Source organism: Perognathus longimembris, chromosome 2, assembly GCF_023159225.1.
Source record: "Perognathus longimembris pacificus isolate PPM17 chromosome 2, ASM2315922v1, whole genome shotgun sequence".
NCBI lineage: Eukaryota > Metazoa > Chordata > Mammalia > Rodentia > Heteromyidae > Perognathus > Perognathus longimembris.
The window spans coordinates 64,886,096-64,900,682 of record NC_063162.1 but is presented as its reverse complement, the minus strand read 5'-3'; the positions used below and the strand labels follow the sequence as shown (position 1 = coordinate 64,900,682).

The window sequence follows — 14,587 nt, the reverse complement described above, 5'->3', positions numbered from 1 at the left end:
GAGGTCTGAATTGATAGGACAGTGAAGAGAACGGGAAGAGTCTCATCTCTGAGGTATGGGAGGAAATAAGTACTCAGGGTTGACAGGGTTGCCTGTTGGACTCAGTCTGAGTGAAGCCTGTTCTTTTATCATACAAACAAGGCCAATACTCCAGCCAGGCCTTGCACAAGGAGTGCATGGACTGAGTACTGGGAAAGGCCACCTGGGACTGGGATGGAAGTAGCTATGGTAGGCAAGGAGGGGGTGCTTGCTGGAGGCCTAGGGCTTCACAGAGCAGCAGGGAAGCCCAGACAATCCAGGCTGCTGGGCCCCTGAGGGAAGGGACAGTTCAGTGACATCCTTGTCCCAGGTTTGTCCAGTTGTCCTCCATCTAAGTCTGGGTGATGTGCCTCTGTGTGTCTGGGGCATGCAGAGGGATCTGGTATTGGGTTGGGCAAGGTAGGCTGCATGCAGGGACATCATCATATAGACCATAGTGCCCTCTGGGGTCCTGAACTAACATGGAGGTAGAAAGTAGACCAGTACACAGTCCAGAAGATGGTCATGCTGGCAAGCCCCGGACACTGCAGGTCTCATGCATGGAGCAGGTGCTGTCTTCTTCCTTGAGGAAGTGGGGTTTAAGCTGAGACAGGAGGGTGGGAAGGAGAACTACATAAGCAAATTGCTTGCGGTAGAAGGGAGCCTAACACATTTGAAGTTGGGAAGACAGTGGTTTTCATCAAAGTGTGACAGGAAATACTCAGCCCACCACTGTGGGCAATGCAATCCAGTCACGTTAAAAAGCAAAAGGATGGGCTGGGGATATAGCCTAGTGGCAAGAGTGCCTGCCTTGGAAACACGAGGCCCTAGGTTCGATTCCCCAGCACCACATATACAGAAAACGGCCAGAAGCGGCGCTGTGGCTCAAGTGGCAGAGTGCTAGCCTTGAGCAGGAAGAAGCCAGGGACAGTGCTCGGGCCCTGAGTCCAAGGCTCAGGACTGGCCAAAAAAAAAAAAAAAAAAAAAAAAGCAAAAGGACTTGAAAAGGCACTGGGCTAGGGATGGTGGCATGAGAACAGGGTGTGTCTGGAAACCTCTGGACCCTAAAAAGTGGAAGGTTCAGATTAGGTCCAAGGATTAATGACTCAGCTTTTGGGGAATTCATTAAGGGACTTTGGCCCTCAGGGTTAGTGTTTCTGAAAGGGAAGTATAAAGAATTTCCAGCCAGGGACTGAGGATGTGGCTTAGTGGTAGAGTGCTTGCCTAGCATGCACAAAGTCCTGAGTTAGATTCCTCATAAACAGAAAGCTGGAAGTGGCTCACAGGGAGTGGGGAGGATAGAATGCACAAGAGGGTCCAGGGATACAATGAACTATAAAACAAAGCATATATAAAAATGTTGGGCTGGGAATATGGCCTAGTGGTAGAGTGCTTGCCTTACATACATGAAGCCCTGGGTTCAATTCGTCAGTACCACATAAACAGAAAAAGCCAGAAGTGGCTGTGGCTCAAGAGGGAGAGTGCTAGCTTTGAGTAAAAAGAAGCCAGGGACAGTGCTCAGGCCCTGAGTCCAAGTCCCAGAACTGGCAAAGAAAAAAAAAAAAGGTCTGGGCTGGGAATATGGCCCAGTGGTAAAGTGCTCGCTTGTATACATGAAGCCCTGGGTTCGATTCCTCAGCACCACATATATAGAAAAAGCTGGAAGTGGCGCTGTGGCTCAAGAGGTAGAGTGCTAGCCTTGAGCAGAAGGAAGCCAGGGACAGTGCTCAGGCCCTGAGTCCACACCCCAGGACTGGCAACAAAAACAAAACAAAAGGTCTTCCATTGAACATTACAAAGCTCCTAGGCAGGCACTCTGAATCCCATCAGAATCGTCTAAAATACAGGCTCTTGGAGCTGGAGGCACCCTATGAGTGATTGAGCGCTTGCCTATCATGCCTGAGGCCATGGTTTCTCTCTAGTGCCACAAACCAGAGCAAACTCAAAGATGCTTTTCTGCAGGCAGAGCTTGGGATTCTGCATTTCCTACCAACTCCCTCCCAGACGAGACCAAGCCGGCTGGTCTCCTAACCAAGAATGAAGGCCCACACAGCCAGCCACTTTATGGATTGGCAAACAGGCTTGGAATAAGAAGGCAACCCCAAATCACCAGTCACCTAAGTGGTGGTGAGGGAAAGTTGCTTGCTGAGCTCTAGTCTGGAAAATGGGGTGGGAGACCTAAGTACAAATCTGCTAAGAAGCTGTCGTTATTCCCTGTCACTACCTAGGACCGTCGTGGTAAGTATGGACATCCAGATAGATTAAAATTTGGATAAACAGGATTTTGTGGAATAATCACCCAAACCAGTGATGCTCCATGAAGAAGATTTGCAGAAGGAGGAGGCCTCTAGCAGGCCCTTGGTACTGTGTTTATAACATCACAAAAAGTAATTGCAGTACACAAGAAGATTGAGGCCAAGAAATTTGCAAATCCAAGCAAAACTAGAATGCTGGGGGTGTGAGTCAAGTGGTAGAGTGTCAGCCAAGCAAGCCAGCTGAGTAACTATGAGGACTGGGTTCAAATCAGTACTGGAGTGGGGGGGTGCATATAAGGCTGGCACTTGTGGCTCATGCATCTAATCCTAGCTACTCAGCTGAGATCTGAGAATCAAGCTTCCAAGCCAGCCTTGGCAGGAAAGTCCATGAGATTCTTATTTCTAATCAACTAGTAAAAAACTGGAAGTAGAACTGTGATTCAAGTAGTAGAACATCAATCTTGAACAACAACAACAAAAAAAGGCTAAGGGACAGCACCCAGGCCCTGATTTCTAGCCCCAATACATATAAAATGCAATTTGGGGACAGGTATGGGGAGAGGAATGTTAGGCAATACAATCATAATATTTAATGTACACACATGAAAATAGAGCCAGGTAACTTGGGGGGGATGGGTGGGGTTAAGATAATGGGGAAATTAAGGAAGGAGTGACACTGACCAAGATACATTGTAACTAGCCGGATGCTGGTGGCTCCCTTCCATAATCCTAGCTATTCAGGAAGCTGAAATCTGAGGACTTAGGTTTGAAGCCAACTCAGGCAAGAAAGTCTGTGAGACTAATTTTCTATTAACCAGTAGAAGGCCAGAAGTGGTGCTGTGACTCAAGTGGTAGAATACTAGCCTTTTGAGTGAAAAAGTCCAGGACAACATCCAGGCATTGAGTTCAAGCTCTAACACTGACACAAAGAAAAGATGTATTCATAAACTGACACGTTGAATTGAAAGTCCTTCATACAACTATTTGAAAATTATAGCTACTATTATATAAAGTGGCTAGTACAGAGCCTAGATATGGTTTAGGCAAATCTGGTAACAGGTGCAATCAGTGCTCCAGCATCATGGGTGTTCATGGTGAAGAAAGAGGTTGGAATTTGGTTCAAATGAGTGCTCTCCTTTGTTATGATACCAGGTACATGTAATCTTACCCATTTTTCCACTTCTTACACACTTACACTTCTTGTTGTTGCTACACTGCCTTTTTTTTTCTTTCTCATGTGCAAGTACTAAGGCTTGAACTCATGGCCTTGCACTGTTGTTTGGCTTTTCCACTCAAGGCTGGTACTCTACCACTTGAGCAACACCTTCACTTTTTTTTTTGCCAGTCCTGGAGCTTGGACTCAGGGCCTGAGCACTGTCCCTAGCTTCTTTTTGCTCAAGGCTATAACTACCTCTTGAGCCATACCACTTCTGGCTTTTTCTATATATGTGGTGCTGAGGAATAAAACCCAGGGCTTCACCTATGTGAGGCAAGCACTCTACCACAATGCCACATTCCCAGCTCCAAAAACCTTCACTTTTGTGGGTGTTTTATCCTTGTTAATTAGAGGTAAGAGTTTCACAGACTTTACAGGCTGTCTTTGAACCTAGATCCTCAGATCTCAGTTTCCTGAATAGCTAAGGATTACAGGTGTGAGCCATCAGCAGTGCGCAGCTGTTACACCATTTTATCAATTGAGCCCAAAGATTTCAAAGTGGACCCACTCATTAATTTTGGGTCATTGTGCCTTAGGTGTCTGAGCATCCCTTTAAACAAACGATGAATTCTGACACATGTTCTCTTTAGCTTAAGGCTAGCACTCTACCGCTTTGAGCCATACCACCACTTCTAGTTTTCTGGTGGTTATTGGAGATGAGTCTCATGGACTTTCCTGTCTGGGCTGGCTTTGAACCATAATCCTCAGATCTCAGCCTCCTGAGTAGCTACCTAGGATTACAGGTGTGAGCCACTGAGGCCCAACTCTTTTTTTTTTTTTTGGCCAGTTTTGGGGCTTGGACTCAGGGCCTGAGCACTGTCCCTGGCTTCTTTTTGCTCAAGGCTATCACTCTGCCACTTGAGCCACAGCGCCACTTCTGGCCATTTTCTGTATATGTGGTGCTGGGGAATTGAACCCAGGGCCTCATGTATATGAGGCAAGCACTCTTGCCACTAGGCCATATCCCCAGCCCAACTCTTTTTTTTTTTTTTTTTTAATTCTTTTCTACTGAATGTTGTAGCTTTATATAGGAAGTGTAAGATTTAAGGCAAATAGTTCTTTGATGATTTTATTCAAGTGCATTTAATCAATGTTTATCTCTGAGTTTCTGGCTGCTGGTTTTTAGACTGCCTTTCCCTGATCTATCCTGCCCCATACCCATCTCCCATCTAATATTTGTTATATACTTATAGTAATTATTCCTTATTTACTTAAACTTCAAATTTACCTGTGTCCTGCTTATTTCCTAAACTTGGCAGCCCTAGGGTGTACAACCTTTCTCATTTGGACACATGCTCTTTCTAGAACCCTTCCTAGGTTCAACACCCTTCCAGCTTTTTTCCAGTTAGTTATCAGAGGTAAGAGTCTCAGTGACTTTTTTGTCTGGGCTGACTTCAAACCTCAATCTTCAGATCTCAGGCTTCTGTGCAGCTTTGTTTGTGCTTATGATTGCCTTGAACTTGTGGAGCTGGGGGCCTGATCTGCCCTGGTGCAAGGGATTTGGGGAGGCTATGCCGGGCCAAGTTGTGTTCCTGGATCCATCTGTTTTCTAGAAGCTCCTCCTTAAGAGTGTCTTTAACATCTCAGGAGTAATTTTCTTTCCAGCCCAAGGCTCTTGCAGACAGTTGCAGTTAAGAGGGAGCAAGGAATAATGTAGAAGGGACTAGCTGAGCACCTGTGGACTTTGCACCCAGCACAATGGGCAGGACCCTCCCTCTGTATCACCTCCAAGAATCAGGGCTGAGGTGGAGCTTCCAGCTGGGCTACACCAAAGCCCAGGTAAGTGTCCCGCTTTTTGCCAAGGCTGGGTATGAGGTAGGCAGGAACCCCCAAGCCCTCTACACCTGCCTCATGGGCAGAGACTGTCCTGCCCACCTGGGAGACATTGCTGCAGGTCTCTAGTGCTGCTTTTGGACCTGACAGTTCACAGCATGATTTAGCTCCAGATTAGAGGGTGCAGTGCTGGGTCTAGCAAAACTAACTAACTAACTAAATAAATTCTTTTTTTGTGCCATTGGAATGATTTTCTTAATTTCCTTTTTAGATTGTGTTGATTTTTTAATTTGAATACTGAACTTCCTGAAGTTCATTTATTAATGTTTTCAGTGGACTATCTTTTTGTTGTTATTTTATCATTTGAAGGTACTAGAGGTTGAATCAGGGCCTTGCACTTGGTAGGCAGGGACTCTACCATTGTACCGTGCTCCTGGTCCCTCTATTTTGTTTTTGCTTGCTTTAGTTCTTTTGAGGATGGATTCTCACATTTTTGCACAGGTCAACCTGGACCGTGATTCTCTTATTTATGTTTTTCACATAGCTAGGGTGACAGGCTCATACCATCACATGAAGTTGAGATGGGGTCTTATGAACTTTTTGCCCTCACTGGTTTTAAGCCATGAGCCTTCAGGTTCTCTGCCTTTTGAGTAGTTACCTAAGCTTCTATTTCAGTATTCATTCATTTATTTTTTTTTGTGCTGGTCCTGGGCTTAAACTCAGGGTCTAGGTGCTGTCCCTGAGCTTTTTTGCTGAAGGCTAGCACTCTATGACTTGAGCTACAGCTCCACTTCCAGTTTGTTTGGTAGTTAATCAGAGATAGAGTCTCATGGATGTTCGTTCCTACATGGACTGACTTTGAATCATGATTCTTAGATCTCAGCCTCCTGAGTACTTAGGATTACAGGTGTGAGTCACTGGCATGGGGCTTGGCTTATGGTTTTTTAATAACATTATTTTAATAATACCATGTTATCTGCCAATAAAGATAACTTCACATCTTCATAATTTTCATGTCATTAATTTCTTTTTCTTACCAAATTGTTCTTTGAGTGCTATCTTGAATAGAAGTGGCTAGTGGACATCATTGTCTTATTGGGATCTTGGGAAAATGCTTCCAGTTTTTCAGGTGTGTGTGTGTGTGTGTGTGTGTGTGTGTGTGTGTACTAGGGCTTGACCTCAGGTTCTTGTTCTCTCTCTCTCTCTCTCTCTCTCTCTGGTTAATGCTGTACTGCTTGAGCCACAGTTCCACTTCCAGCTTTTTTGCTGGTTAATTGGTGATGAGAGTTTCTTGAATTTTTCTGCCAAGGCTGGTTTTGATCATGTTCATCAGATCTCAGCCTCCTGAGTAGTTAGGATTATAGGCACAAGCCACAAGTGTCTGGCTAGTCTTTTGGTATCAAGTATAATATTAGGGCTGGGGATACGGCCTAGTGGCAAGAGTGCTTGCCTCGTATACATGATTCCTCAGCACCACGTATATATATAAAAAGGCCAGAAGTGGCGCTGTGGCTCAAGTGGCAGAGTGCTAGCCTTGAGCAAAAAGAAGCCAGGGACAGTGCTCAAGCCCCAGGACTGGCAAAAAAGCAAAATAAAACAAATTATCAAGTATAATATTAGCTCTAGGCTGGGAATCTGGCTTAGTGGTAGAGTGCTCACCTAGTATGCATGAAGCCCTGGGTTCAATTCCTCAGAACCACATAAGTAGAAAACACTGGAAGTGACACAGTGGCTCAAGTGGTAGAGTGCTAGCCTTGAAAAAGGAAGCTCAGGGACGTACCCAGGCACTAAGTTCATGCCCTACCCCACCCCACCCAAATTAGCAGTAGATATTTTTCACATCTTTTCTTTATCAGGTTGAGGGTATTTCATGTATTCCAGGTTTTCTGAGTGTTTTTCATCTGGAAGGATATTGGATTTTACTAAATGCATTTTATTTTTGGCCAGTCCTGGGCCTTGTACTCAGGGCCTGAGCACTGTCCCTGGCTTCTTTTTGCTTAAGGCTAGCACTCTACCACTTGACCCACAGCGCTACTTCTGGCCTTTTTATATATATATGTGGTGCTGAGGAATCATGTATATGAGGCAAGCACTCTTGCCACTAGGCCATATTCCCAGCCCTAAATGCATTTTCTGTATTAATCTTTTCCTTACATTAATGTATTATAATAATTGATTTCCATATGTTGAACTATTTTTACATCATGAGAATAAAGACTATTTGGCATTGTGTATGATCCTTTTAATATGCTCTTGGGCTAACTGAAGGAGCTCATGCCTGTAATTCTTCACATCTGTAATTGTGCCTACTTGGGAGACAGAGATTAGAGGATGAAGGTTCTAAAGCAGCTCAAGCAAAAAGGAAAAAATGAATGAGTAGGCACTGTGTCCCATGCTTGTTATACCAGGCACAAGGGGAAGCAGATATGGAAAGACTGACAACTAGGCTAGTCCAGGCCTAAAGTAAGACTCTAATCTCAAAGGATAGGCAAAACAAAGAGCTATGGAATCACTCAAGTAATAGAATACTTGCCTAGAAACACAAGGCCCTGAGTTCAAGGCCAATGTTAGAAAAAGAAAAAGCTGGGCTGGGAATATGGCCTAGTGGTAAAGTGCTCATCTCATATACATGAAGCCCTGGGTTCGATTCCTCAACACCACATATATAGAAAAAGCCAGAAGTGGTGCTGTGGCTCAAGTGGCAGAGTCCTAGCCTTGAGCAAAAAGAAGCCAGGACAGTGCTCAGGCCCTGAGTTCAAGACCCAGAACTGGCAACAAAAATAAAACCAAACAAACAGAAGAAGAAAAAGCTATTGAATTTGGTTTCCTAACATTTTGGTGGGCATTTTCATTCTATATTCATAAAGATTAGTGGCCTATAATCTCCCTCTTTTTCTTCCTTCCTTCCTCCTTCCTTCTTCCTTTTCTTTCTTTTTCTCTCCTTTTCTTTCAACAGAAGCTCCCTATGTAGCCCAGACTGGTCTTAAATACACAATCCTCCTGCATCAGCCTCTTGAGCGCTACAATTATAGATCTGTAGCAACCACACCCACCTTACAGTCTCTTAAAAAAATCTTATAATATCTTATCTTTGGTATCAGAAATCACAAGATTAAAGTACTATAAGGATGGCCTCATAAAATTGTGTACTAGTTTTTCATTACTTTCATGAAATACCCAAGGCTGAGTAATTTGATATAGAAAAGAGGTTTTAGAGGCTTAGAGTCCAAACAACATAGTGCCAGCCCTGGCAAATCAGAATAGTAGGAGCACACAAAAGGAAGGATCATGTGGTAAGCCAGAGAGACTATTAGGAGTCAGTTCATGCTTCCTCAGCAATTTGCCTTGCAAGAACTCAGGCCTCACACTCACTGAAGAACTCAGGCACACACGTATGTGCACATGCACGTGCACACAGACACATATACATGAGCACTGGGGCTTGAATTCAGGGCCTCATGTTCTCACTTAGCTTTTTCACTCATGGCTATCACTCTACCATTTGAGCTTTGCCTCTAGTCCATCATTTTGCTGGTTAATTGGAGATAGTATTTGGGGCTTTACTTCCCAAGCCAGCTTTAAATGTTGATCTCAGCCTCATAAGTAACTAGGATTATAGGTGTGAGCTATCAGTGCCCAGTTCTAGGCTGATCTTAAAGTCAAAAGCCTTCTGCCTCAATCTCTCAATCTCCTGAGCACTCTACCATGCCTGTCATTCCCTTCCCTCTTTCTTTTTCCCTTGTGCTGGTCCTGGGGCTTGAACTCAGGGCCTGGGTGCTGTTCCTGAGATTTCTTTTTTTTTTTTTTTACTCAAGGCTTATGTTCTTCTTGAGCCACAGCTCTACTTTTGGCTTTTTGATTGTTAATTGGAGATAAGAGTACATAGACGTTCCTGTCTGGTCGTTCAAACCAACATCCTGAGATCTTAGCCTCCTGAGTAGCTAGGATTACAGGCATGAGCCACTGCACCTGGCTCCTTTTCCTCTTTTTTGATACATATATTTATAATTAAAAACTTCCCAAAGTGGAGATGTGGTTCAAGTGGTAGAGTGTCAGCTTTGAGCAAAACTAAGCAAGGACTCTAGGCCTAGAATTCAAGCTCTAGTATTAGCATCAAAAAACAACCATTAGCACAGCTGCTTCCAACATTTGGTATGTAGTATTTGTTTCAAGATATTTTATCATATATATCATGTTTGTTACACACACATATATATTTATATTTTTTCACTAATAAAATGTTAGAAGTGGAGGTGTGGCTCAAGTAATAAAGCCCCAGTCTTGAAAGGAAAAAGCCAAGCAAGAACACAAGGCCCTGAAATCAAGCCCTAGTTTCAGCACAAATCTGCAAACTAAGTTCCCTATATATCCAGCTGTTCTTGAATGTCTTAGCTTCCCATGGTCTCCTCAGGGGCCTCAGAGGAATCATTTTATGGCTCCACGTAGAATCTCTTGCCTCGGACATAGCAGTGTCTTGCTTTCAGGCAAAAGAGAGACAGTGTTTACTTCAGTCCTTCAGGTATCCCCCGACAGGTTAGAAAAAAAAATGTACACAGTGATTTGCACATCAGGCCTGTCCTGCTTGCTCTCCAGAGAGAGGAAACTGTGCTGCTATCCCTTTAAGACCAAGACAGTCATAATGCTAGGGAGGAGGGGCAAGGGTGAGTAATAGCCCCATAAAACTTACTAGTGTTCTCTCTCTCTTTTTTCCAGAGTATTTATTTGGTTGCTATGGACCTTTGTCTGCTTTTGTTTGTTTGTTTTAAGCATGCAAGGTCTTGATATTTCTGTTTGTCAGTGGATTTGAACTGAAGCTACCAAGTTCACCATTTTTCTGATATCACTTCCAAATGAGCTATTTGCATCTTTTCTTTTTCCTTAAGTTTGATGCCTCAGGACCACAAGATGATTGCTACAGCTCCTGACATCTATTTATGTCTAGAGCTGTTGAAGGTGGGGGGAATGGGAGAGGCTAAAGTCCCTTTCTTCTTCCTTCCTTCCTTTCTTCCTTCCTTCCTTTCATACCAAGGCTTGAACTCAGAGCTCTTGTGCTTGCTTGATTTTCTTGTTCAGGATTAGCACTTGAGCCATGCTTCTACTTCTGACTTATTGCTGGTTATTTGGAGATAAGGGTCTCTTGGGGGCTGGGAATGTGGCTTAGTGGTAGAGTGCTTGAGTAGCATGCATGAAGCCTTGGGTTCCATCCCTCAGTACCACATAAACAGAAAACTCAGAAGTGGCACTGTGGCTCAAGTGGTAGAGTGGAGCAAAAGAAGCCCAGGGGCAGTGCCCAGGCCCTGAGTTCAAGCCCCAGGACTGGAAAAAAAAAGTCTTTTGGATTTATCTGTTGGAATTAGGTTTGAATTAGGATTCTCAGATCTCAGCCTCTTGGGGGGTGGGGATTATAGATGTGAGCCTATGCTGGCTTCAAACTGCAGTTCTCCAGCTCTCAGCTTCTCCTTTTCCTTTTCCTTCTTCCTCCCTCTCCTTCCCCTCTCTTGTTCACTTTACCTCCTCTCTCTCTCCCCCCCCCCCTCTCTCTCTCTCTTTCTTTCTCTTTTTTGCATATTGGTATTGGAACTTGAACTTAGGGCCTGGGTACTGTTCATTAGCTTTTTTGCTCAAAGCTGGTACTCTACCACTTGAGCCATAGCTCTAGTTAGGCTTTTTTCTTGCTGGCTAACTGGAGATAAAAGTCTTGGGGATTTGTCTTTCTGGACTGGCTTCAAACTGTGACTTTCAGATCTCAGGCCCCTGAGTAGGAAAGGTATGATCTAGTAGCACCTGATTGTTCTTTTAGAAGAAGGTCCTCACTGTATAGCCCAGGCAGGACTCAGACTTATTCTGTACCTTAGGATGGCCTTGATTTCTCAATCCTGTTTCAGCCTCCAGAGGGCTGAGATTACAGGTGTAAACCATCATACTTGGTTTTCATACACTTTTAATGAGGAAATCCAGAATTAGATCATATTGTCACTGCTGGCTGCAAGAGGAACAGGGAGTCATCTCTCTCTCCTGAATTGTAGCACAGTCCTTCTAGAGCCTGCAGTCTGACAGAAAGGCTGTATGAGGTGCCACTAATTGGCTGCTCCTGCAAATAGCCAGAAATGGGGGCAATGGCTCCCCACATTCATGCTGATCACATATGGTTAGGAGCAGAGGTAACCATGGCCCAAATCAGGTGACTGGCTTAGCAGTGCTGCCTACCTTGCTTTCAGTATGGACCCCCAAACCCACTGGATGCTGCTGGAAGTGGAGAAGAAGCCCATGACCCATCCTGCCACCTCTACCCCCAGGCCTGTTCACATGACCTTCTTGCAAACTCTGCCAGACATGGTTTTGTTTTGTTTTGTGCCAATCCTGGGGCTTGGACTCAGGGCCTGAGTACTGTCCCTGGCTTCCTTTTTGTTCAAAGCTAGCACTCTACCACTTGAGCCGCAGCGCCACTTCTGGCTTTTTCTGTTTATGTGGTGCTGAGGAATTGAACCCAGGGCTTCATGCATGCAAGGTGAGCACTCTACCACTAAGCCATATTCCCAGCCCAAGACATGTACGCCAGATCTGGCCACGAAAGTCTGCTTTGCCCATGCTGCCTCCTGACTTAGTGAGAGAGTGCAATCCCTTCTCCCTGCTAAATAATAAGAAAAAGTTAAAAAATGAGATATAAGAAATTGATGGCAGTGGCTCATGCCTGTGATCCTAGCTACTCAGGGAGCTAAAATCTGGAGGATTAGGTATATAGCCAGCCTAGGTAGAAAAGTCTTTGAGACTCCATCTCCAAAATAACCAACAAAAAGCTGGGCTGGAGTGTGGCTCAAGTGGCAGAGCACCGGCCAAACAAGAACAAACAAGTTGAGTGAGCTCAAGGCCCTGAGTTCAAAGTCTGTTATCAGCAGAGAGAGAGAGAGAGAGAGAGAGAGAGAGAGAGAGAGAGAGAGAGAGAGAGAGAGAGAGAGAGAGAGAGAGAGACAGAGAGACAGAGAGACAGAGAGACAGAGAGACAGAGAGAGACAGAGACAGAGAGACAGAGACAGTGACAGAGACACAGAGAAACAGAGAGACAGAGACAGAGAAGAAGAGACAGGAGAGACAGACAGAGAAGAGGTTGAGGGCTAGGAGATGTATGTCACTAGTATAGCCTATGTTTGGCATATTAAAGGCTCTGGGTTCATTTCTCAGCACACAATGAAAGGAAAAATGTTTTCTGGGCTGGGAATATGGCCTAGTGGCAAGAGTGCTTGCCTCCTACACATGAAGCTCTCAGTTCGATTCCCCAGCACCACATATATGGAAAAAGGCCAGAAGTGGTGCTGTGGCTCAGGTGGCAGAGTGCTGGCCTTGAGCAGGAAGAAGCCAGGGACAGTGCTCAGGCCCTGAGTCCAAGGCCCAGGACTGGCCAAAAAAAAAAAAAAAGAAAAAGAAAAATGTTTTCTGCAGTGTTTAAGTTTGTAAAGTCTGACTAATGTAAGGAGTGATGAGTCGCTGCCCATGCTGACTGGCTGGCATTAGTGGGAGGAACCCTTGGGAAGTCATTATAAGTCTGGCATCCAAGGGTTGGGATTGACCCTTAAGCTTTAGCAGCACCTGATAATAGTCTGATAATCCCAGACTAAGGTGAGGGAAGAAATGATGAGCTGTACATTTAAGATTACAAACATGTTCTTCCTCATAAAGCTCATCATTGGGAACTTATTCTTTTTTTTTTTTTTTTTTGGCCAGTCCTGGGCCTTGGACTCAGGGCCTGAGCACTGTCCCTGGCTTCTTCCCGCTCAAGGCTAGCACTCTGCCTCTTGAGCCATAGCGCCGCTTCTGGCCGTTTTCTGTATATGTGGTGCTGGGGAATCGAACCTAGGGCCTCGTGTATCCGAGGCAGGCACTCTTGCCACTAGGCTATATCCCCAGCCCCATTGGGAACTTATTCTAAAAATAATCCCTTGGCTGTGAATGTGGGTTGATGGTAAAGTGCTCGCCTCATATACATGAAACTCTGGGTTTGATTCCTCAGCACATATATAGAAAAATCAGGAAGGGGCGCTGTGGCTCAAGAGGTAGAGTGCCAGCCTTGAGCAAAAAGAAGCCAGGGACAGTGCTCAGGCCCTGAGCTTAAGCCCCAGGACTGGCAAAAATCAAACCAAAACAAACAAGAAAATAAGCCCTCAAAGAAGGAAAGAAATATCAGTAGGCACAAAGAAGATAACTAGAAACTTCTTTTTAATGGTGAAATAGTGGGCTGACTTTGAACCATGATCTCATTCTCCTTAATAGCTCCTATTATACCTGGTGATGGTGAATTGTTGGAAGCCAGCCAACTGTTTTTTCTTTTTCTTTTTCTTTTTTTGGCCAGTCCTGGGCCTTGGACTCAGGGCCTGAGCATTGTTCCTGGCTTCTTTTTGCTCAAGGCTAGCACTCTGCCACTTGAGCCACAGCACCACTTCTGGCCTTTTTCTGTATATGTAGTGCTGGGGAATCGAACCCAGGGCTTCATGTATTTAAGGCAAGCACTCTTGCCACTAAGCCATATCCCCAGCCCCAGCCAACTGTTTTAACGGGGAGAGCAGACCTATCGTGCTGGGCTTCATTATCTAGGATCTATTTGGAGATAGAAGGCAGTGGAGAGGGTTTAAAAGTCAAGCACATCACGATAAATAATAACCAGTATTTTAACTTTATACATAAAGCTTGGAACTTCAAAGTATCAACAGAGGATGCTGAAATGTATTTTACTTTTACTTTGGTCAAATGACTATTTATGATCTGATTTCTTAATTTGAAATCTTTTGAATTAGGACTGTCATTTTAAAGTATATAATTAAAGTCTAATAGTAAAAACTAAATGTAATTCAGCAATATGATTCAAGAAGAAAGTTTTATTTTCTGGATAAGATATAGTTCATTGTATCAGATTTAAATATTGTCTTATAATGGTACCTTCTCTGAAAAGAAAAAACTATCTTAAGTATTTCCTATCCCTCCAAGACATCAAAAAATATTGTAATCTTGTGTTAACGAATCTAGGTGAATTTTGCCTTATTAATATATATATATATTCATATTTGTAGGGTTTGAACTCAAGGCCTACGTGCTGTCTCTAAGCCTCTTGGTGTTCAAGGCTAGCACTCTGCCACTTGAGCCACAGCACCACTTCTGGTTTTTGAGTGGTTAATTGAAGATAAGAGTCTCATGGAGCCTTTTCTGTCCAGGCTGGCTTTGAACCACAATCCTCAGATCTCACCTTCCTGAGTAGCTTACAGGCATAAGCCACCAGCACCCAGCTCAGCTTTATATTTTGGAAAAATAGCAGTATTTTGTTCTTAATGAATAAGAA

The 14,587-nt window shown here is 44.2% G+C and overlaps 1 protein-coding gene across 4 annotated transcripts in view; it reads left to right on the top strand.

Annotated features, from left to right (window-relative positions):
* Positions 1-4,491: 4,491 nt before the first annotated feature.
* Positions 4,492-14,587, top strand: part of Npc1l1 (NPC1 like intracellular cholesterol transporter 1) — a 41,245-nt gene continuing 31,149 nt past the window's right edge. For all 4 annotated transcript variants that reach the window (XM_048339348.1, XM_048339350.1, XM_048339351.1 and 1 more), the window contains exon 1: positions 4,492-5,268. In XM_048339348.1, coding sequence (XP_048195305.1) covers positions 5,188-5,268 — 81 coding nt within the window. In that variant the 5' untranslated portion in view covers positions 4,492-5,187. The remainder of the gene's footprint in view (positions 5,269-14,587) is intronic.